Source organism: Phaseolus vulgaris, chromosome 6 (genome assembly GCF_000499845.2).
Source record: "Phaseolus vulgaris cultivar G19833 chromosome 6, P. vulgaris v2.0, whole genome shotgun sequence".
In the NCBI taxonomy this organism is placed as follows: Eukaryota; Viridiplantae; Streptophyta; class Magnoliopsida; order Fabales; family Fabaceae; genus Phaseolus; species Phaseolus vulgaris.
Genome location: NC_023754.2, coordinates 16,186,417 through 16,207,818, shown reverse-complemented (window position 1 = coordinate 16,207,818; position 21,402 = coordinate 16,186,417). Strand labels below are relative to the sequence as shown.

The following is a 21,402-nucleotide window of genomic DNA, read 5'->3' as shown; positions in this document are numbered from 1 at the left end:
TCAGTCCGTACAACGATTTGCTAAGTTTACAAACTCAATCTTCTTGACCAGCAACCTTGTATCCTTCTGGTTGAGTCATATAGATTTCCTCCTTCAAACCACCGTGTATGAACGCGGTCTTTACATCAAATTGAGCTAGCTCCAAATTCAATTGTGCTACCAAGGCCAACAAAATTCGAATGGAGGAATGTTTAACAACTGGAGAAAATACCTCATTATAATCAATTCCCTCCCTTTGAGCAAAGCCTTTAGCAACCAACCTTGCCTTGTAGCGAACATCTTCTTTATTAGGAAATCCTTCTTTCTTTGCAAATACTCATTTGCACCCAATTGCCTTCTTACCTTTTGGTAATTGTGCCAGCTTCCACGTCTTGTTCTTCTTCAAAGACTGCATCTCCTCTTCCATCGCACCTGCCGAATTACCCTCTCTGAACTCATAATGGCTTCTGGATAAGTGGATGGAATGTCATCAACAACTGGAAGTGCATAGGTAACCATATCCATGAAACGAGCAGGCTTCTGAATATCTCGTATGTGTCTTCTAACTGCAATCAGCGCTGATTGTTGTTGAGATTCTTGGGTAGGAACCTCTTCCTCATCTGACTCTTCTTCTTCCATAGGAGAGCCACTTATGGTATTTCGTGTTGGGATCACCACCGTCTGCTCAAACTCCACTTGCTTCCGGGCACACTCCACCTGTTGCGGAGTACTATCAGCTCCTTCTGGATTTACCTTCTTTAACATGGCAGATTCATGAAAGGTAACATCCCTGCTGATAATCGTCTTCTTTGCCTCTAGACACCACAAACGGTATCCCTTCACTCCAGGACTAAAGTCCATGAAAAGAGCCTTCTTTGCCCGTGAATCCAACTTTGATTCAATCACATGATAATATGCAATAGAACCAAAAACATGCAAAGAATCATAATCAGTAGCAGGTTTTCCAAACCATACCTCTAACGGGGGTTTGCCATCTATAGCAAAAGATGGCAAACGATTGATGAGATGTTGAGCGTATGTCACAGCCTCAGCCCAAAACTCTCTGCCTAACTCAACATTAGACAACATACAACGAACTTTCTCCACAAGTGTCTTGTTCATACACTCTGACACCTCATTCTGCTGTGGTGTTTTTCTAACAGTGAAGTGTCGAACTATGCCACAATCTTGGTATACCTTCAGGAACGGATCACTCTTGTATTCTCCTCCATTATCTGTTCGGAGAACCTTAATCTTCCTTCCTGTCTGATTTTCAACTTGAGCTTTCCACTTAAGGAAAATTTCAAGCACATCATTTTTGTTCTTCATAGTAAACACCCAAACTCTCCTGGAAAAATCATCCACAAAAGTGACAAAATAATGTCTACCTCTGATTAACGGAGTCTAGGCAGGTTCTCACACATTTGAATGCACATAATCCAGAATACCCTTGGCATTGTGAATTGCAGTGCCAAACTTCACTCTTCGTTGTTTTCCCAGAACACAATGCTCACAAAATTCAAGTTTGCAAGCTTTCGTACCTTTCAACAATCCCTGCTTGGTAAGAATTTGCAAGGATTTTTCTCCAACATGTCCCAACCTCATATGCCACAACTTTGTTGCTTTAGCATCCTTCTTAGAGCTAGAAGTTGTTGTCGCTACTGTCCCCACCACTGTATTACCTTGGTAGTAGTACAGATTGTTCTTCCTCACGCCTTTCAACATCACCAGTGCTCCTGAAGTTGCTTTAAGAATTTCATCTCGCATCGTCACAACTAGGCCTTTAGATTCTAAAGCCCCCAATGAGATGAGATTCTTCTTCAACTTTGGCACGTACTGTACATCTCGCAAAATTCTGGTGGATCCATCATGATTCCGCAACTTGATTGAACATATCCCAGCTGTCTTACATGGATTATCATTACCCATGTAAACAACCCCGCCATCAAGTTCTTGAAATTCAAAGAACCATTCCCGAATGGGACACATATGGTAGGTACAACCTGAATCCAATATCCACTCATCTAGATACGATGATGCTGAAAGCAAAACAATTAGGGTGTGTTTGGATTGGGGAAAAGATTTGAGGGAGTGGATTTGAAGTGATTTGAGAGGAAAGTGAGGTTGTTTGGATTGAGGTATGTTAGAGTAGATTTGTGAGGAAAGTTTATTGAAGTTTGTGTGTGATGTGATGATTGGAAAATATTTTTTAATTTTTTTAAAATGTAAAAGGTATAAAATATAAGTTTTTACAAATTTAATAAATATAATAAATTTTAAAAATATTATAAAATAATTTAGAAATATATATTAAAATAAAAATAAATTCAAATTAAAAAATAATATTAAATATTATTAAAAATATGTATTAATAATTAAAATTAAAATTAATCTTTATTTATTATTTATTTTATTATAATATGAAAATTAATATTAATAATTAATAAATAAATTATAAATGTTATATGTATATATTAAAATATAATTTATATATATAATTAACATAAAATTTATTAAATTTAATAAAAAAATAACATATTATCAACTTTCCCTTCATGAAAGCAAAGAAAGTTTTGAGCAAAAAACTTATCTCATTTTTCGTGTTTTAACCTCAATTCTGCCTCGTTTTTCCAACTTTCTATGCTTTCTTCCTTTCCTCGCCATTCTCCGCCTAGAAACGAACAGAGCCTTAAACATTTGCATCTTGTGAAGCCTTCCCTTTCTTCTGCAGTTTTGGACAGTCTTTCTTCCAGTGTCATTTCTCATGACAGAAAACACACTCATCTTTGGCAACTGCTCGACCTTTAGACTTAGACCTCCCTCTTCTCCCCTTTGTCTGGCTTTGCTGACGACCTCTTGCCACCAATGCTTCTTCTGATGTCGTTGATTTGGTTTTCATCTTATCCTGCTTTCTCAATTCATGACTATATAAAGCAGAACAAACAGCATCTAACGACACATTCTCCAAATGTTCAAATTCATCAGGAAGAGATGATAACAACATCAAAGTCAAATCCTCATCCTCAAACTTCACATCTAAATTCAACAGGTCTGCTACTAATTGATTAAACATAGTGATGTGTGCATTCATAGTAGTACCTTGTTGGTAGTCAAATCAGAACAACCTTTTCTTCATCAGGAGCTTGTTTTGACCACTCTTCTTCAGAAACTTGTTCTCCAATGTCTTCCACAGTTTGTGTGCAGAAGTCTCGTTTTTTACAGCATACTTCTGCTCTCTGGACAGGCAGGATCGAATAGTTCCGCATGCCAACCGGTTGATGATGCTCCGGTCTTTCTCCTCTACCTCTTTTGGTTTCTCTCCTTCAATAGCAATATCAAGACCCTACTGAAAAAGAGAATCCAAGACCTCTCCTTGCCACATGCCAAAATGTCCAGTGCCATCAAATATTTCCACCGCCAATTTCAAAGTGGACATCGGGAACCTCGACCATGATGACGAGGAGCCCGAGACTCTGGATACATCCTTCGCTTCTTCTTCTTGATTTGCCATTACAAACTCAAAATATAATATTCAATATTACAAATAATTTCAAACAACCCAAGGGCGAACCTTCAGCTCTTGATACCACTTGTTGGAAAAAACGGGTAATTTTCCCACTAAAACAGAACCCTAACAGAGCTACCCAACAAATAATATTGAATAAACATAACGGAATAATAAAAGAGATAAAGAGGAAAAAACACACAAGAAAATTGTTAACAGAGTTCAACGAATTTAGCCTAATCTCTGAGCACAGCTGAAACAACCCACTCTTATTATTATGGGAAAAGATATTACAAATTGGGATATTTAACAGTGGAGGAGGAGCGTTTAATTTATAACCCTCTAACCTCTTTCCCAAACAATGAACCAACCGATGTAGGACTCGGGATTAAACCAAAATCAACAATATTAAGTGTTTGTAAGAAATTATTGAAATGTCAAAAAAAATATGTTTGTCCTTATAAATTAAAACTTTATCAATTTCTTAGTATTATTACATATATAATAAGCAATCAATCATTTAACAACTAAAAAATTAACATTTTATTTATATTTTTTTAAAAATTGAATTATTAATCATTATTATATTACTAAAGTAAAATTCTTAAGTGGTGTTTATTTCATAAAAACAAACTTCAAGTTTTGTAAACTCAAAGGACATGGTGTTTATTTTATTATCTATGTTTTATTTTATTGTTATGGTTATGCTCCAACATAAAATATAATTAAAATATTTTATTTATTACATTTTTAAATTGCAATATAATTAAAAATAAAAAAATGGATTTTATTTAGCGATTTTTTTTTAATTTTTTAATAAATTTCCATATTTTTTTAACTTATATATTAATCACTATTAAAATTAAGAACTTCTATTAAAAATTAAATTTTGTCAAAAAATTATAGTTAACCATGAAAAATACTATACGAAACTTAATGTTTTTTCTGATCACTTTATTCATTTTAAAAAATTAAATTAATTAATTTTGAAATAATTATTAATTTATAAAATTATTTATGCATTATATTTTTTTAATTATATAATTAATAATAAATTACTTTTTTTATTTTGATGATATTTTAAATTTTTGAATAAATTTTCATATTTTTTTAATTTATATATTATATACTATTAACATTAAGTATTGTGTTAAAAAATACATTTTACTAAAATAATTATAGCTCAACATAAAAGAATACTTAGAATATAAAATATTAATGGAGTAATGATAGTTTAAATAACTAACACAAAGTACTTAAATTCAAATATTATTAAGTTGACATTTGGACACGAGAGACATTAGTTTTCCCGTGTCAAAAGTGATGTCAGTTCCAAAAGCTGACAATATTCTATTTTGCCAAGAATTTCGACGAGGTTGTCTTGTTTGTTTTACAAGATTATTGCCAACATCACTTTTTCTTAGTTTGTAGTGCAACGTGATTAACACATAGTACATAAAACAAGTGTTAACTTCTGACAGTAAGAAAATTATATACTATAAACAGTGAGAAGAAAATTTTAAAATTATTAATTATAACATTAATTTAAGATATGTAATTAAGTTCAAAATATCTTATAGGAGAAAGTAAAATTAAAAATAACAACAGAAGACTAAATCAGAGTCTTCTCTCACTCACCATATCTCTCAATCATCAATTAATGATTAATTGCGTAAACCAAACATCTATTTTGGTGTCTGGAATAACAAAATATCAATGAGACGACGGTGACAGCCGCTAAAGAAGGTAACAGAGCAACGTTAAAGTCTACCAAAGAAAACGACGTAGAGTCTACGGAGAAACAAATATAGAAGAAATGTTTTATAAATAGAAAACAAACTTCTCTCTATTTTGTTATTTTAATAGGTACCATAATGAGTAGGTAGAAAATGTAAATTAATAATATCTTATTTATTTCAAAAGGATAATTAATTTAGGTTTAGAGACAGTTATATGTCAAAGTTAAAGAAAAAAACAAAATTGTAGATCAAATCATGTGACTAATTGCATTTTAATATAATAATTAAGATTCTAATGACTAAAGACCCGTGACATACGTTGTTTCTTTTCTTTCAATTCAAGTCAGATGTCGTAGTACACGCGCTCTTCCTTCTCCGGTTCAGTTGGAACTAACTAACTACACGTTCCGGCATCAATTGAAAATAATTATTTCGTGATTAAAATTATTTTTTAAGAACTAATTTGATAGTGATTTAATAAGTATTAAATTGTGATATTAGGGATAAATTTGAGTTTTGTTTAGATTTAAAAGAAAAGAAGAAAGAAGAAAAGATGATTAGGATGACTTAGTCCAACGTAGTACAAACTGTGTCACTCTCACCTATGTGTAGTACAAAGCAAACTTCGAAACCTTATCACTCCCAAAGACCACATTCAATCACGCGCATATTCACCTTCACTCTTCGTCCTCATCTTCACTTCTCACATTCCAACAATGTCTCCTTCTTCACGCACACTCCTCTTCCTCTTCACGTTCACCCTTCTCTTCTCCCACCTATGGGCCCACGGCGGCCACGACGACGACGCTGACGCTGAAACCGACTCCAACGACGCCCCCGTTGACCTCCGCGCGAGGCCCTTGATCCTGGCGAAGGTGTGGTGTCTGATCGTGATCTTCTTCGCGACCTTCGTGTCGGGGGTGTCTCCCTATGTGCTGAAATGGAACGAGGGGTTCCTTGTTGTGGGGACCCAGTTCGCCGGAGGAGTGTTTCTGGGAACTGCCATGATGCATTTTCTCAGTGATGCTAATGAGACTTTCGGGGATTTGACTACCAAAGAGTACCCTTTCGCGTTCATGCTGGCGTGTGCCGGCTATTTGATGACCATGCTTGCTGATTCCGTCATTTCCTCCATTTTAGAGAAGGCGGGGCGTGATGGAGATGCAGGAGATGTCGAAATCCAAGGTTCGTACTTTGCCTTCTGCTTCTGTCGAAAATGTGATTCTGTCAGTATTGCTACTACTATTAGTTTTTTTACTCTGTTGAATCATGTGTTTTTTCAAGGAATAACAGTGTTCTTTTTTTATCAGAAAGTAGGATGATTAGTAGCAAAATTTTGAAAATTTGCAATTTGGTGTTTTTGTTGGTAATTGGTGTAATGAAGCTTTTTTCTAAGAACTTTCATCCAAGTTTTTTCCTAATTTTTGTCCTCTACTTTTCTGGTGTGATTTTGGATTATAATATGTATTATTATACTATTAAAGTTTGTTGTAAGCTGGGTATATTTTTTTTATGATGTAAAAATAATATTTTTGTTCTTTTTATTCATCCATGGTGTTGAATTCCACAAAGAAATTAAAAAACAAAGATCACCTTTTGCTTTATTGCAGCATGATCATTGTGGTGTACAGGGTATGTACAGGCTTATTGGCTATTGAATTGTAGTAGCACTTTTGAATATGTGTTTGTTATCATGGCACATCAATTTGACAAATATGAAATTGGATTTGAATATCCTTGAGTTCACTTATATAAGAAAAGAAAGTTACATTCTATTTTAATTGTGCAGGGCGTGACACGAGCAAAGTAAGTACCAACGGTGTCACTTCTCAGTCACAAAACCGGGTAAGATTTTCATGTGTTTTGTATCAGTTGAATGAGTGGTGAAGAAGGTGTTGTAATTTTAGGCTTGCTACCTCTTATTTGGTACTAATTTCTTGTTTTGTGTGCTATCAGAACCTTTCTATTTCCAGCACTGATCACAACTTCGCAAGCCCTGCACTTGCCTCTGCCCATTCACTTGGAGACACCATTCTGTTGATTGTTGCCCTTTGTGCACATTCTGTGTTTGAGGGCTTAGCAATAGGAGTTGCTGAGACAAAAGCAGATGCATGGAAGGCCTTATGGACAATCTGTCTGCACAAGATATTTGCAGCCATAGCCATGGGAATTGCACTCCTTAGAATGATTCCAAACCGTCCCCTTATGTCATGTGTAGCCTATGCTTTCGCTTTTGCCATCTCCAGTCCAATTGGTGTGGCCATTGGAATCATTTTGGATGCCACAACACAAGGTCATGTGGCAGATTGGATCTTTGCCATATCGATGGGTTTGGCTTGTGGAGTGTTCATCTATGTATCAGTAAACCATCTGTTGGCAAAGGGATACAAGCCCCACAACCCAACAAAGGTTGATTCAGCCTATTTCAAGTTTTTTGCAGTGTTGTTGGGCGTGGGGGTGATAGCAGTTGTGATGATTTGGGATACCTAAGGTTGTTCAGAAGTAGGAGTCATACATAATGATAGCTTGAGTTCCAAGATAACTTCTGTGTACAGCATATGCAGAATCTTTTTCTTATTCCTTTTTATCTCTTATTTGTTATAGTCATCATCATTAGTTGATGGTGAATATGATATAGAAAAAGTTGGGTAGTTCCTACTGTTGAAAAGGTGGCAGAAATTTCCTCAAATGATGCAAAAGATGAGCAACTATTGAGAACTAACGTTAGTTCACATGGAGGGGTAGCTGAAATCATGAGAGACAAAGGTCGGAGAAGGAATATATACAAAGCTATAGTAACACTATGGTGTTTAATTCATGTAAGCTTGTGGGAAAAAAAGGTTGTTGAATTGTTATGATTTAGTAATGTTGAGGTTTGAAAAGTAAACATTTGTTATATGGGAAAGATGCTTTGGAGGTTGTTCAATTTTGTATTATTATCTTAAAAAATAAAGTGTTAATTAATATGTTAAAAGTTCTACATAGATTAAAAAATAAAATAAATCTTATTTTATAAAGTTAAATTTATGATATTATTTAAAAAAACAAAAGTTTCCTAATATATAGGAAATGCTTATTTAATTTGAATTCTCTGAAAAAAAGGTATATATTGGAAAGTTGGAATTATTAGGATCTGTATAATCACAATAGTAAAATTGTATTGTAATTAATAGATTTATACCCTTGAAGCACAAGTATTTTTCTCACAATTTAAACCTGGTTAAATAACACTTTAAAAGAAAAAAAAATTACTTAGCTGAGTATTTGATGATAAAAAAATATAAAATTAAAATAAATTAGTAAATCACTTATATTTTTTAAATTATATGAACTAAAAAATCGAATTTAAACTTAATTGAGTAGAAACAAACTTATTTTAATAAAAATATTAATCTGATTCTGTTTTATGTTATTTTGATATTAGGTCGTGTTATACTATAAAGTTTCATAGCAAAATGGTAATGTTGGTGTTAATTTAGAAAAACTCTAATAGCTTGTTTGGAAAAACATTAAAGCAACAATATTAATTATTCTGTATTTAAGTTTTGGAACGTACGAGTAACCAAACACGCTATGGAAACAATTTACCCTGGTGTTATTTATAATTAACTCTTTATAATTTTTAATTGTTTCAACATGTTTAATTTTTTTTTTAAATAGATGTTATTATTATTATTATCGCTTAAATTACATATATTAATAAATTTTGAAGTGTAATGAGAGATCATATTTTCAGAAATCTATTATCAGAGTAAAAACTAATCTTGACACATTATACAATTGTTTTTAAACTGAAAATAATAGGGTTTCGGGTCGGGAAACCGGTTTCTTCGCCCCGACCCGTATCATATGCGCAAGCCCAAGTCATAAACCCTAACCTAAACGAAAGGGCTTTTCCCCTTCTCACTCACTGCGTTTCAGTTATGGCTTCTCGAAGGCTCTCATCATCTCTCCTCCGACCATTTCTCCGTCGATCTCCGCCGCAATTTCAAGCTCCGGCCTCTTCCCGGTCATTCTCTGTCCCAAAGTTTACCTCTCAGGTCAGGTTTATCCGATCGCCATAAGCATCACCTCGTGTCATTCACTTTCGTACATTTTTTTTTTCCATTTCTATACTTATAATTAAGCACGATGTCATTCTTTCACCAAAAGCTACTTCTTTCGGTCGTTTGGTTTGTCTATGCTTGAGAATTGACAAAGAATAGTACATACTCCTAAATGTATTGATATTGAAATTAGATACATGTTTTTTTAATATATTAATTTACATCTTAAAATCCCATAAATAAAGAATGAATCGTCACTGTAAGTGTGGCATATATCTAATTCATTGAATAGTATTTTACAAGAATGATCTCTTTTAGTACTGTGTGTGTTTCTATGTATAGAATCTCAAATCTCAGTCTCATTTGTGTTTTTGGGACACATAAATAAAGTAACAAAGAAGACCAATTAATATCATATAATCTTGAACTGTGATTGGGAGATTTGTTAAGTTACCGATAATATTGTTTACTACAGGTTTGATCTTCTCAGTTTTCTTGTTTAGTTCTTGTTAATTATGCAAGATTGAGTGGAATGAATACAGGAATTTAAAATGACATAGTATCTAGAGCTCTTCAAGGGGTTTGTTTTGGGGTTTGTTTGAATAAATCTCTCCACATCACTCATGTAGGACAATAAAACTAGAAGGAGAAATTAAATAAGCTTCTTCATAACTTAAAAATTAGCATATGGAAGCAAATTTGTAGAAGTTCTCACATTAACATTTTCAAAAGCTATTTTTTAACTTACACATAACTGATTTTAGCTTATGGAAAGGAAATGCTTATTTTATGTTCCTAAAAGTGTTCATGGAGAAGTTTATCGTCGGCCAAGCTTGAAAGTGTGACCTTGATATATAGACTTTAGCACATATTATGTGGGATATAAGCTCTTATGGGTGCTTGCGTTTGCAGATTACGAAATTCCCTCAGACTGAGGCATTCTCAAGATTTGAATCTGGTTATGGTTTAGCATCAGTTTGGAGAAGTTCTGAACTGGGATCGTGTAAGCATTTTGGGGGGGTCACCCAACCTTTTGCTAGCAGGTATATGTCAACAGAGGCTCCTTCTGTTGATTCTTCTTCTCAAGACAGTTTGATCCCGGAGCCTGAAGTTCCTCCTCGCATCAAATTTAAGAGATTAGACAAAACTGGCCGGCACATTATGCAGGCAAGTGATTGCTCTGGATTGCTTTTTAATAAGAATTTCATTTTTTTCCATTTTGTAAAAATGGTTGGTATTTATATCCTTTAGATTTTAGACAAGGAAGCAGTAGAGGAGGTGAGAGGACAAAGAGAGATACCTGACATAAAGCCTGGTTATATTGTGCAACTTAAAGTGGTATGATAGTTTTTATTTTCTATTCATATTTGTTATTTTCTTGGTGTTTGTGTGTGATAGTGATATGATCTTTTGTTTACTAACATCTGATATTACAGGAAGTACCTGAGAATAAGAGGCGTATTTCTATTATAAAAGGCATTGTTATTGCAAGGCGCAATGCTGGACTCAATACTACTTTCAGAATTAGGAGGCAGGTGGCTGGGGTTGGGATTGAATCTCTATTCCCTCTGTAAGTTGACCTTCCCATATTTTAAGTAAATCTGTATTTATACAAGCTATCTGAACTGGTAAAACAATCTTTTAACATTTGTTGGCATTTGAGGACGGTGTAGTTAAATTGCTTCAGTAACCATAAAGATAAAGGGGTGATAGAAATAATTACTTGGGGTGGTGATAATTATTTGAAATTCTAGTTATGGCCTTGTTATTTGTGTTGTTTACTATTAAGCTCCCTTTTAATTAAATTGTCTAAAAAATTTATGATTAATGAGTGTTTTAAGAAGAAAACTAAAAGGATGGAAAAAGCAATTTTACTGTTTTTCTTATTAGCTACAAAGTGTGAACATGATTGTTTCAAAACTTATTCAAATAAAGAGTTAGATTTTTGGAAAGGACTTATTGGAATATACATTTTATTTTTTAATTTCAGATCAATCTATAATTTGCCCCAAGCATTATCTTTAGGGAAAAAGTGATATGCTTTGCTTCAGTGTACATTCAGACTGTAATTTTTTCTCTTTCATGAGCTTAATTTAAGGTGTTTTTTTGTGTTTAGGATGAGTTCTTGAGTTTGTAATACAATAAGGATCTTCTGTTTATCTTCATTTCAACCTGTCATGATTTATCTACTATTGTTTATCTACTGATGTGATTCTTTGTTGGGGTTTTTTAATTTTCAGTTGGTTGTGCATGTAGTCTTATTACATAATGGTTAATGCTTGAGATTTGTGCCATGTGTGAACTATAATAGGTATTCACCTAACATAAAGGAGATAAAGGTGCTTGACAAGAAGAAAGTGAGAAGGGCTAAACTCTATTATCTGAGGGACAGAATGAACGCACTTAAAAATTGACATCAATCTTCATCTTGGTGGACATTTTTTATGATTCATTTGTCATATCGACATGTGTATTAATGTATTTGCTGCTGTTTAGTCACCAACTAGATTTTTTGGTTTTTCACTGTTGGCTTATTACAACCTAAGAATATGGTTCTGCAGTTTTGTTTGACTCCTTGGAACCTATCACTGTTTTTTGATAGTAATAAGTTAGTTTTCTTGAAGGCAAGTTTCCCTGAAAAATGGGCTAGTATTTTAGCTGCCTTTTGTCGACCATATGATGAAATTGTGATCTGGAAGGTTCATGGTTTTTTTTGCCCTAGGAAAATTGAAAAGGCAAATACTTGTCAGGCCTATGTTACTGGAATATAGTTGTTTGAAAAATGACACATAGTGTCACTTGGTAAGAGAAAACAATATAGGTATTATAGGTAATATAATTATTTCTGCCTCTGTAGGAGATAACATCAATCTTTCTCAGGAGAAAATCCTTGTTTGAGCTGTGTATGCAAGTAGCAAACTCTGAACTCTCTCCATTTGAATATTTAAATTTAAAATAAACACAAAACTTAGGTATAGTATCTTAGCTACTTGTGCTTTTCTTATATTATAATTAAAGTTCCACCTCTATAATGTTCATATATTATAAATACATACTTCTATTACAAGAATTGTTGTACCAAAACTCCAACTTTAATTTGAAAACAGCAAAAACAGTAATATTGTATCTTACTTTCCTTCATTAGGAAAATACAAAAGACAGGTGAATGGCATTGTTTAAATAAATGAATAAAATCACAAACAAATAAAAAAAATTCGGAGAAAAGAAAAACAGGAAAACTCTTGAACAGACACAACATAATTATTATATTACAAATTATGAAAACTCTTTTCTTGTGTACTTCAAGCCCATGTAATCAATTATTCACCGTTATAACAATAATTCAAAAGAAATTTCTTGTACTTCCCTTTTAGTTTTTATTTTCAATTAAATATCTCTATTTTTATTTTTTATTTATTACTTTTCTACAAAATCAATTTTTTTCCATTCATTTATTACATATTCCTCTATTTTTCCTTTTTTCTGCTTATTCCAATATCTCTATTTCTTTCCATTCTACAAAGCACATAGGATCATTTATATATATATGAGTTGATTTACCTAGGAGTTGTCTCCATTTTTCTTTTAGAGATTTTTTTTCTATTCTTAATATAGTTTATATATCTAGCGTTTAGTATCTTCTAGAAGTGCTTCTATTTGAATTTAGAGATTCTTCTTTCTAAATGTTTGGTAAATATTTTTTTGAACTTATTTTTGTCAATAAAAAATCCTATTTAATACTAAAACTCTTATATATATATATATATATATATATATATATATTTTATTTTTTATTTTTTATTTTTTATTTTTTATTTTTTATTTTATTTTTTTTTAATTTAATAAATGATCATATATTTTCATAAAAAATAGAAAAAAAAATTCTCTTATATTTAAAAATATTATAAAATTAATTATTTCTCTAAAATAAATTAAACTAATTACGTATTAAGTGGTATGAGGTAATTTCTTTTTGCACCCCTTTCATGTGCCCTTACCATCCTGTTATTGGCACTCCTTTGTTGTTGTCGTCACCTTATCATCCTTGTTATTCTTCTCTATGTATTGTGTTATGTATTGACATAAGAAAAATATCATTTTAGATTGTATAATCTAAAATAAATAAATTAAGACTGTCTAAATTATACAATTTAGAAAACACTTGAAATTATAATTTGATTTTTTTTTTTAAATTACATCCTGATTATGTAATTTTAAAAAAATTATATAAAAAATAACTTTTAAATGGTACAACTCATTAGTCAAAAAAGTTTTTGGACCGTAAATACTAAAATAATAATGGCTTCTAAATTTGCAAATTTTTTTTCATAAAAAATAGCTTTCAGTGTAATATAAAAAAATTATGTAAAAAATAATTTTTAAACTACATAATAATCATATTTTAAGTATAAAATGAAAAAATTTATATTTGTAAGGGTAGAGAAAGAAAATATGGGGTGAAAAGAGAAAGTTCCCTGTCCTAATTTAGTAAGTGCTGAAAAGGTAAGAAGGCTGTCACACGTGTGACAGATTCAAAATGCTGCCCAGACTCGCGCGTTAAGTTTGGATGACCAAATCCTTTCGTTGCGTCGTCGTTTCGACTCTCTCTTTTTTTGTTCTCCCTTCACACCAAATTCTCTGCGATCCTTCACCAATCATCATCGTCGTTTTCAAATTCTTCAATTTTCACCGTCAATTCCCCTCCTTCTCTCTCAATTACTGTGGTTTGCTTAGTTTGGGATTTCAGGGTTTGGGAGGATGAATGTGGGCGACCTCAACAAGGTATGGGAAATCAGAGCTCTGAAGAGGAAACCCGCGGCAGAAGAAGCGACGAAGATGCTGGAGAAGATCGCTAAACAGGTCCAACCCATCATGCGCAAACACAAGTGGAGGGTCAAGCTCCTTTCTGAATTTTGGTACTTCAACTTTCCATTTTCATTATTTATTTATTTGTTTGTTTATGTATGCAATGCCATTCATTTTTCATTTATTTAAAGGAGAATGCTTACACCTTGTATCACTGTTTTTGCTGTTCTCCGATCATATTGGAGTTTTAGCTCGACAACCCCGTAATAAAGGTTTGTAAGAATGGATTATGCAAGTTATCGAAGTGAAACTTCTATTATAACGGGAGAGAAGCAGAACCAGTACTTGAGTTTTTTCTTTATTTAAATATACTTGGATGGAGGGTTTAGTGTTTTCTGCTTATAGTGATCACACTCGGACCCAAGAAGATTGTTTCCCCTGAAAGATACTTGTTATCTCCTACGGATGATACCTGTTATTGACTGTATAACAAATTTCAATTATCCTTTGTGTTTTCTGTTAATGGGCAATGAAGGTAAAATGAAGCATTGGAGTTTGAAAGAGTGGAGTTTTCCTTTTGGAGTAAATACCACTGTTCTAATCACTAAAGTTATGTTACTAATTAAATTAACAGCTTTTGTGATTGGAAGTACGAGCATTACAGATTATGTAATTGTTGATTTCATCGAAAGTTTTTACAATAAGATTTGGACCATTTTTTTTTCTTTTGCATTACGATTTTGGATTCTGCTAATAACCTAAAAAGATTAGTTTGAATTATGCTTTTGCTTAGACAGGAGAAAATTGCTTTTCGTTTGGTGAATAGATTTTTATTTTGGCTTCATTTATATCTGTTCACCTTTTAATTTTTTGGGGAATGACTGAAGAGCTGGTTAATGTTATTGTAGCCCAGGAAATTCATCTCTCCTCGGGTTGAATGTTGGAGCTGGTATACATGTGAAGTTGCGGCTACGGAGGCCGAACAGGGATTTGGAATTCTACCCATTTAATCAAGTTCTTGACACGATGCTTCATGAGCTTTGCCATAATGCCCATGGCCCTCATAATGCCAACTTCTACAAGCTTTGGGATGAGCTTAGAAAGGTTCTTCTTGTTCCTGTGATGTTGTTATAATCTGTAAATGATCTTTAGATTTCCTGCCTTTTAAAATGCCCTCTTTTTGCATTTGAGAAATACCTTCTGGATTTTATGTGACCTTTATTTGTCATATTTACTTTCAAGTGTATTTTTTAACTAATATTTTACTGGTTTAGTCCTCAACTTTATCATTTCTTGCCACACTAGAAGATTTTGGCATAGGAATTTCATTGCCAGGATTTATGTTCTATATAGGATCAGATTGTTATGATCTATATGTGTACCATACTCAAAGATTGTCAATTTTAATTGATGAGAAGATATGTTTGTTTAGCATTTTTATTAGCTAAGATTCCCAACAAAAAATGATAATAATATAAATGAGTAAATAAATAAGAAATGTAATAGGAGGCCGGAATTTTATTTTCCCGGCAACTTATCCTTAACTTCTGGTCATGCTGGGAACTGCTGGTTACTATCAAGATAGACATTTGCAGAATCCTCTCCATTTAACATTCTCTTTTGATGAATTGTGTTTACTTATAATAAAAAAAAAAGGTATTTTACAGTGGAGAATATTTTATTAGAGTAATAGTTGGATAACTAATGCTTATGATTGTTCTAAATACTTGTTTGCAGCAACACATTTCTAAGAAGAAAGTTTTTTTTTTCTCTTAGCAACATATAAAATTTATGAACCTCCTTCATGTGTATATGATTTTAATCATGCACAGGAATGTGAAGAGTTGATGGCCAAGGGAATAACTGGTGCAGGAGAGGGGTTTGACCTTCCAGGAAGGCGTTTAGGTGGTTATTCCCGGCAACCTCCACTTCCATCCCTCCGTAAAACTGCACTAGAAGCTGTAGAAAAGAGGGCACGATTGGGATCTCTTCTTCCATCTGGACCAAAACGTATTGGTGGTGATAGTGTTATAATGAAAGCCCTTACTCCAGTACAAGCTGCTGCAATGGCTGCAGAGCAGAGATTACAGGATGAAATATGGTGTGGTTCTCAATCTTCCGCACATTTGGATGAGAAAGATGTTGACGATGATGATGCTGAGAACATTGTGCATAAGGGGGGAAATGTGGGAACCTCAAGACTAACGGACAATTCTACTCTACCATCAAAGCTGTTATCTCGAAAAAGAAGTCAGGATACAGATTCAAGTTTACCTGTTGGCTCATCATCTAGTAGTCCTGAATTTATAGATTTGTCTATGGATACACCAAAAACTGGATCTAAACGAAGATGCTGTGGATCAGAAACCATTTCACATTCTCAATCAAATTTTCAAGCAGGATCTAGTTCGGCAAATTTATCAAGTGTGTCGGTATATGGTGATAATAGAACATTTCGTTCTGATGAATCTGGAATGTGGGAGTGTACGATGTGTACTCTACTGAACAAAGTAAGTATCCAAATATTTTGCAGAGTTTTTTCCGTTGTTAGAAAGTATATTATTTTCAACCATTCTTCTAAAATATATAATTAGATTAGATAGCACACTACCTATCCCTGGCGTTAAAAAATAGACTTTTCTAATGTGTGTGAATGATGTGGATCGTTGCAGAAATTGGCTCCAATATGTGAGTTGTGTGGCACTCACCAGCCAAAAGATGTTAGTACCAAATACAACACTTGGTCTTGCAAATTCTGTACGTTGGAGAACAATGTGAAGTTGGAGAAGTGCTCTGCCTGTGATCAATGGAGATACTCTTGTGGTCCACCAGTGTCAACCCTGGCACCTAACGTTGGTACATAGCAGAACTGTGTAATTTGCTTATTAAATCTTGATTCATTTTTGGCTTTAGTCTTCACAAACCTGCTCCCCACCTATTTATTTATTGTTGGTATCTTATTTTTCTATGCACGGGTCTAGATTTAGTTCATATCTTCAACGCTCCTACCATTTCACAACAGGATAGAAACATCTTTGAACTCTGTCACGAGGGAGTTGATAAAGGAGAAGGCATATGCACAGTTAATGAAGTCTTGGGATAGATAATTTATGTGTTCTTGTCTCATCTAGCGATTCGTGTTATGTTCATACATGTTAGTTTTCAAAAAAAGCAAGTATTTACATTTTTATGCTGGCTTGTTAATTAAACAGGGAGACCCAAAGAAAAATAACAATGAAGAATGAACATGCACAAAATAATCTGAGTTTTAGCAGTTGACATTACTCATGATCATATATAAATTCGCTTACATTAATAACTACATTCCAAAACAAGCACCCTTATAAATCATCTTCCTTCTCCCTTGACTGTGGCACTATAGTTGCAATGGCACTTACAAGATGGAATTCTACAATTAGATATTCATGCTCAGTACCTCTAATTCGCAGGAATGTCAATATCATTAGAGGATTATGCGATACATAATAAAATTCATAATTTTCATATTTAATTCAATACCAAGTTTCAACATTTCAATTAACACATGCACAATCAAAATTATAGTGGAACATCAAATTTTAATTTTTACCAACAAAGTTATATTTTTTTTATAAAATTCATGCTAATCAGTATGACTATCATGTGAAAAATAACATAAAAAAAAAAGACTAAGGGACTGAAACAAATTCATGTAGCAAAAAAAAAAGCAAACAAACTCTAAAAAAATAGTATAAGCAATTAAATTAGAGCTTAAACTAAAAATAAGAAAAACTAAATAAAGACGATAAGAAAAACAAAAGAACATTATCTTATTCCTAATTCTCATAAAGATTGAATCTCAAAAGTTCAATCAGGTTTACGTCCATAATATTATCATTACTTTGATACCAATTTAATTTATTTTGTTAATATTATTTTACAAGAATAAAACAAAATAATTAATATTTAATTAGTTTGTTTCAATTTCAAATAAAAAAATTAATATCTGTTTAAAATATGAGTGAATTTAAATGTCATCACAATTATTTATACCAATATATTTTTATGTGTCACATATTTTTTTTATCGTATTTAATTTTTATGTTACCTTTTTATATGTGTTTGTTTAAATTTAAAATAAATATAAATTATTTTAAGATATTTTTAAATTTATAATTATTTATCCATACTTATATTTATGATTAAATATGTTGTTCAACATGAACTATTCCTCGAAATTGATTTTAATCTCTAAATGAAACTTTAGATCACATGAGTACTTAAAGTTTATGAAACTAGTGAAAGAAATTTTGTCCAAAGAGTTATTTTTTTTTTCACGGCAAACGTTATTATACACATCAACACAAAAAATCAGAAACTAACACCAATTTTAACATTTTTTTATTTAAAATAATTTTTTATATACAAAAATTGAAAATATTTAAAAATATATCTTCTTAGACCAATCATCCATGAACAACAGATTGAGTAGCAGCTCACATTGAGTTTTACCAATAAAAAAGAAAAACATAATTATTTATTTATTATAATACCAATAACTTTTTTCAAACAACCCTAACTTTTTTTACCATCATAAACAATTAAAATACTAAAATAAAATTATAACAAATTATAATAAACTAAATCATATTCATATAAACATAATAAATTAAGATATATTAACAAACATCACAACAAATTAAATAAAAAATAACAACAATCATTTTTTAAATATTAAACATAGGAAATAAAATATAACCAAAATTATATAACTAATAAAAAACAAATGTAAACACTGGAAAATTAACATGCAATAACAACCAAGATCAGACACAAATAAATTTTAACAAAACTATTTTAACTTATGGGAAATACGCAATTTGAAAAATCCAACACACCAAGACAAAGGAGCAACAACTCCCACGACCTTAAAAAAATTGAAAATACATTATTGCATGGTAAAATCAATTTTTGTACACATACAAGAATGGATGAAATCGATTTAGGCGTTATACAAAATTGACTGTGGTGCTTACTATAAATTGAAGACAGTTGATTATGGTGTCTACTATACACAAAAGACAATTAATTATGATGCTTACTATATTGACAAAAATAGATTAAGCTTGTTATTACATAGAAAACAAAATCGATTGACAAAAATAGATTAAGCTTGTTATTACATAAAAAACAAAATCGATTAAGGAGGGTTCAGATAAAATCGATCGATTCACCTGATTAATATACATTGGAGAAAATAGATTATACTTGTTAAGTAAACATAAAAATAAAATTGATTAACACTCTTGTTATACAGGTAACAAAATCAATTATATAAGCAACACATACAACAAATCGATTATGGTGCATCATATAAGCAACCATAATCGATTATACACCAAACAGATATTGAAAATCGATTATTTTGACTTTGTTTAAGTATAAACATCGATTAGATTTAGGTTATCTTACCACAAAAAATATCTTCATACTCACCTGAGAAGATTATTTAATAATTTTTTTATAGTGATAACTTCCCACAAATCCAAGTTATTATGACTTACTCTTATTTTCCTTCTTAACTACAATATACCCCTAAATCCGAACACATCATAAATATTCAAAGAAAAATATTTTAATCAACCTAAAAGTATAGTATAGAAAAATTTACGTAATACTTTTAGATAAATTTGAGACTGAGACAATTATTTTGAATTTTTAACACATTTTAATATATACATACACATATATATATATACTAATTTAGACTAATTTCCTATCTAACAAGAGCTAAATTTTAAATTAAAATAATATATAACAATTAAATTATAAAACATTCACGAAAAAAAACTTTAATCTTTATCTCATCTCAATTATTATACCAATAAATATTGAACTTATCTTATCATCATTATTTAATATTATCGTTAATTATTATAACTATCATCATCACTGTCATACTTTAAATTATCTATACTATTTTGATGGTCGATGTTATGGATAGTGCTTGTACTACCCGATGGTCGAAAGACTGACTAGACGACTAAAGTCGACAAGACGACAAGACACAAAGCTAAATACACAATTAGGGGTAAACAAGCCAACTTAAGAGATAAGCACGGTTAAAGCACAATTGGGCCTTCACTTGGACCCTAAAGCAGGCCCATAACAGCCATAGCCCATCTAGAGCAGTATAAATAGCAGAAGAGGCACAACACCCAAGGTAACTATTCACTCCCCACTCTTCTGGTACTTAGCTCTCGGTCTGACTTGATCGTTGGAGTGTCTTCGCAGGTACTCCCCCCATCGTGTCCAGACCGAAGATCCAGCTGAAAGAAGACTAACCGAAAGGTCGGGAAGACAAGAAGAACATCACAAGATATCACAAGAGGAAGTGTTCTACAGGGTTTAGATCTTGTAGGAACAGTGTTGAATATGTAAATTAAAGTTTTAATTATTTAGTTATTTATTTCTAAATTTTATAATTATTTTTAAATTTTTTATCAGTTTTCTCTAATTTTCTGAAACTGATTTTTTATCATTTTAACAATCAAGAGTGGTTAGAATTTTAATTTATTAAGTTTTTTTTCTCATATCACTACTAGAAAATCATTAATTATAATCAAATTTTAGAGACAAAAAATTATTAGTTTCTATATTGACTAAATTAGATACTATCTTAGAAACTTAAAAAAATATTAGTGTTTAAATTAGTTTCTATTATTGATAAATAGTTTCTAAATTGGTATCTAATTAATTATCTAAGTTTTAGCTACCAATTATTTAGATTCTAAAGTTGGTATCTAATTAGATACCAATTTAGAAATCATTTATCAATAATCAATAATAGAAACTAATTTAGATACCAATAATTTTTTTAGTCTTTAAAATAATATCTAATTTTGTTAATATAACAACTAATTATTTTTGGTTTTAAGATTGATTTCTATTTAATGATATTTTTTAGTGTATTCTAAGTTTCTTGTGTTAGTTGCATATTACCGCATGGGAGATTTGAGACGAATAGACATTTCTATTAAATCAAAATTGTAATAAAATGTCCAGTTTATGAATCAAACATTTTTGGAGACTTCTCTACTTTTTCTAAGTTTTTGAAATAATTCATTAAATAACATAGAAATGATGATAAGAGAAGTTATCTTTGATAAACTATTAATAATAGGTTAGATTTGATAATTTAGTTGAAGTTGGATATGGATGGCTATTCTCATGCATGTATGATGAAACTAGAAAGTTGAAAAAAAGTTGTGAATAAATATGAAATATTGAATTGCTATTGTGGGACTATTTTGCAAGAAAATCTAAGCATTTCTTTATATAAAGTTGT

General features: G+C 31.6%; 3 protein-coding genes across 3 annotated transcripts; all 3 read left to right on the top strand.

The window, feature by feature from the left end:
• Positions 1–5,839: 5,839 nt before the first annotated feature.
• LOC137831342 (zinc transporter 11) lies at positions 5,840–8,149 on the top strand. Its single transcript, XM_068638983.1, has 3 exons — positions 5,840–6,408; positions 7,013–7,068; positions 7,180–8,149. Exons 1-3 carry the CDS (start codon positions 5,940–5,942, stop codon positions 7,711–7,713), a joined length of 1,059 nt encoding a protein of 352 aa, XP_068495084.1. The 5' UTR covers positions 5,840–5,939; the 3' UTR covers positions 7,714–8,149.
• Positions 8,150–9,103: 954 nt separating this feature from the next.
• On the top strand, positions 9,104–11,892 carry LOC137831343 (large ribosomal subunit protein bL19cy-like). The gene is made up of 5 exons (XM_068638984.1): positions 9,104–9,263; positions 10,182–10,436; positions 10,521–10,607; positions 10,706–10,839; positions 11,581–11,892. The coding sequence occupies exons 1-5, from the start codon at positions 9,147–9,149 to the stop codon at positions 11,681–11,683; spliced, it is 696 nt and encodes a 231-aa protein (XP_068495085.1). The 5' UTR covers positions 9,104–9,146; the 3' UTR covers positions 11,684–11,892.
• A 1,902-nt stretch (positions 11,893–13,794) lies between these two features.
• Positions 13,795–17,225, top strand: LOC137831341 (DNA-dependent metalloprotease WSS1). Its single transcript, XM_068638982.1, has 4 exons — positions 13,795–14,185; positions 14,984–15,179; positions 15,908–16,585; positions 16,748–17,225. Exons 1-4 carry the CDS (start codon positions 14,028–14,030, stop codon positions 16,937–16,939), a joined length of 1,224 nt encoding a protein of 407 aa, XP_068495083.1. The 5' UTR covers positions 13,795–14,027; the 3' UTR covers positions 16,940–17,225.
• The last annotated feature ends 4,177 nt before the right edge of the window (positions 17,226–21,402 follow it).

Bases quoted from the DNA above. Each gene is read 5' to 3' on its own strand.
- LOC137831341 (XM_068638982.1), top strand. From the start codon at position 14,028: ATGAATGTGGGCGACCTCAACAAGGTATGGGAAATCAGAGCTCTGAAG. The intron at 14,186-14,983 runs GTACTTCAACTT...ATGTTATTGTAG, and splicing joins AAGCTCCTTTCTGAATTTTG to CCCAGGAAATTCATCTCTCC. The intron at 15,180-15,907 runs GTTCTTCTTGTT...AATCATGCACAG, and splicing joins TTTGGGATGAGCTTAGAAAG to GAATGTGAAGAGTTGATGGC.
- LOC137831342 (XM_068638983.1), top strand. From the start codon at position 5,940: ATGTCTCCTTCTTCACGCACACTCCTCTTCCTCTTCACGTTCACCCTT. The intron at 6,409-7,012 runs GTTCGTACTTTG...TTAATTGTGCAG, and splicing joins AGGAGATGTCGAAATCCAAG to GGCGTGACACGAGCAAAGTA. The intron at 7,069-7,179 runs GTAAGATTTTCA...GTGTGCTATCAG, and splicing joins CTTCTCAGTCACAAAACCGG to AACCTTTCTATTTCCAGCAC.
- LOC137831343 (XM_068638984.1), top strand. From the start codon at position 9,147: ATGGCTTCTCGAAGGCTCTCATCATCTCTCCTCCGACCATTTCTCCGT. The intron at 9,264-10,181 runs GTCAGGTTTATC...TTGCGTTTGCAG, and splicing joins TCCCAAAGTTTACCTCTCAG to ATTACGAAATTCCCTCAGAC. The intron at 10,437-10,520 runs GCAAGTGATTGC...TATATCCTTTAG, and splicing joins CTGGCCGGCACATTATGCAG to ATTTTAGACAAGGAAGCAGT.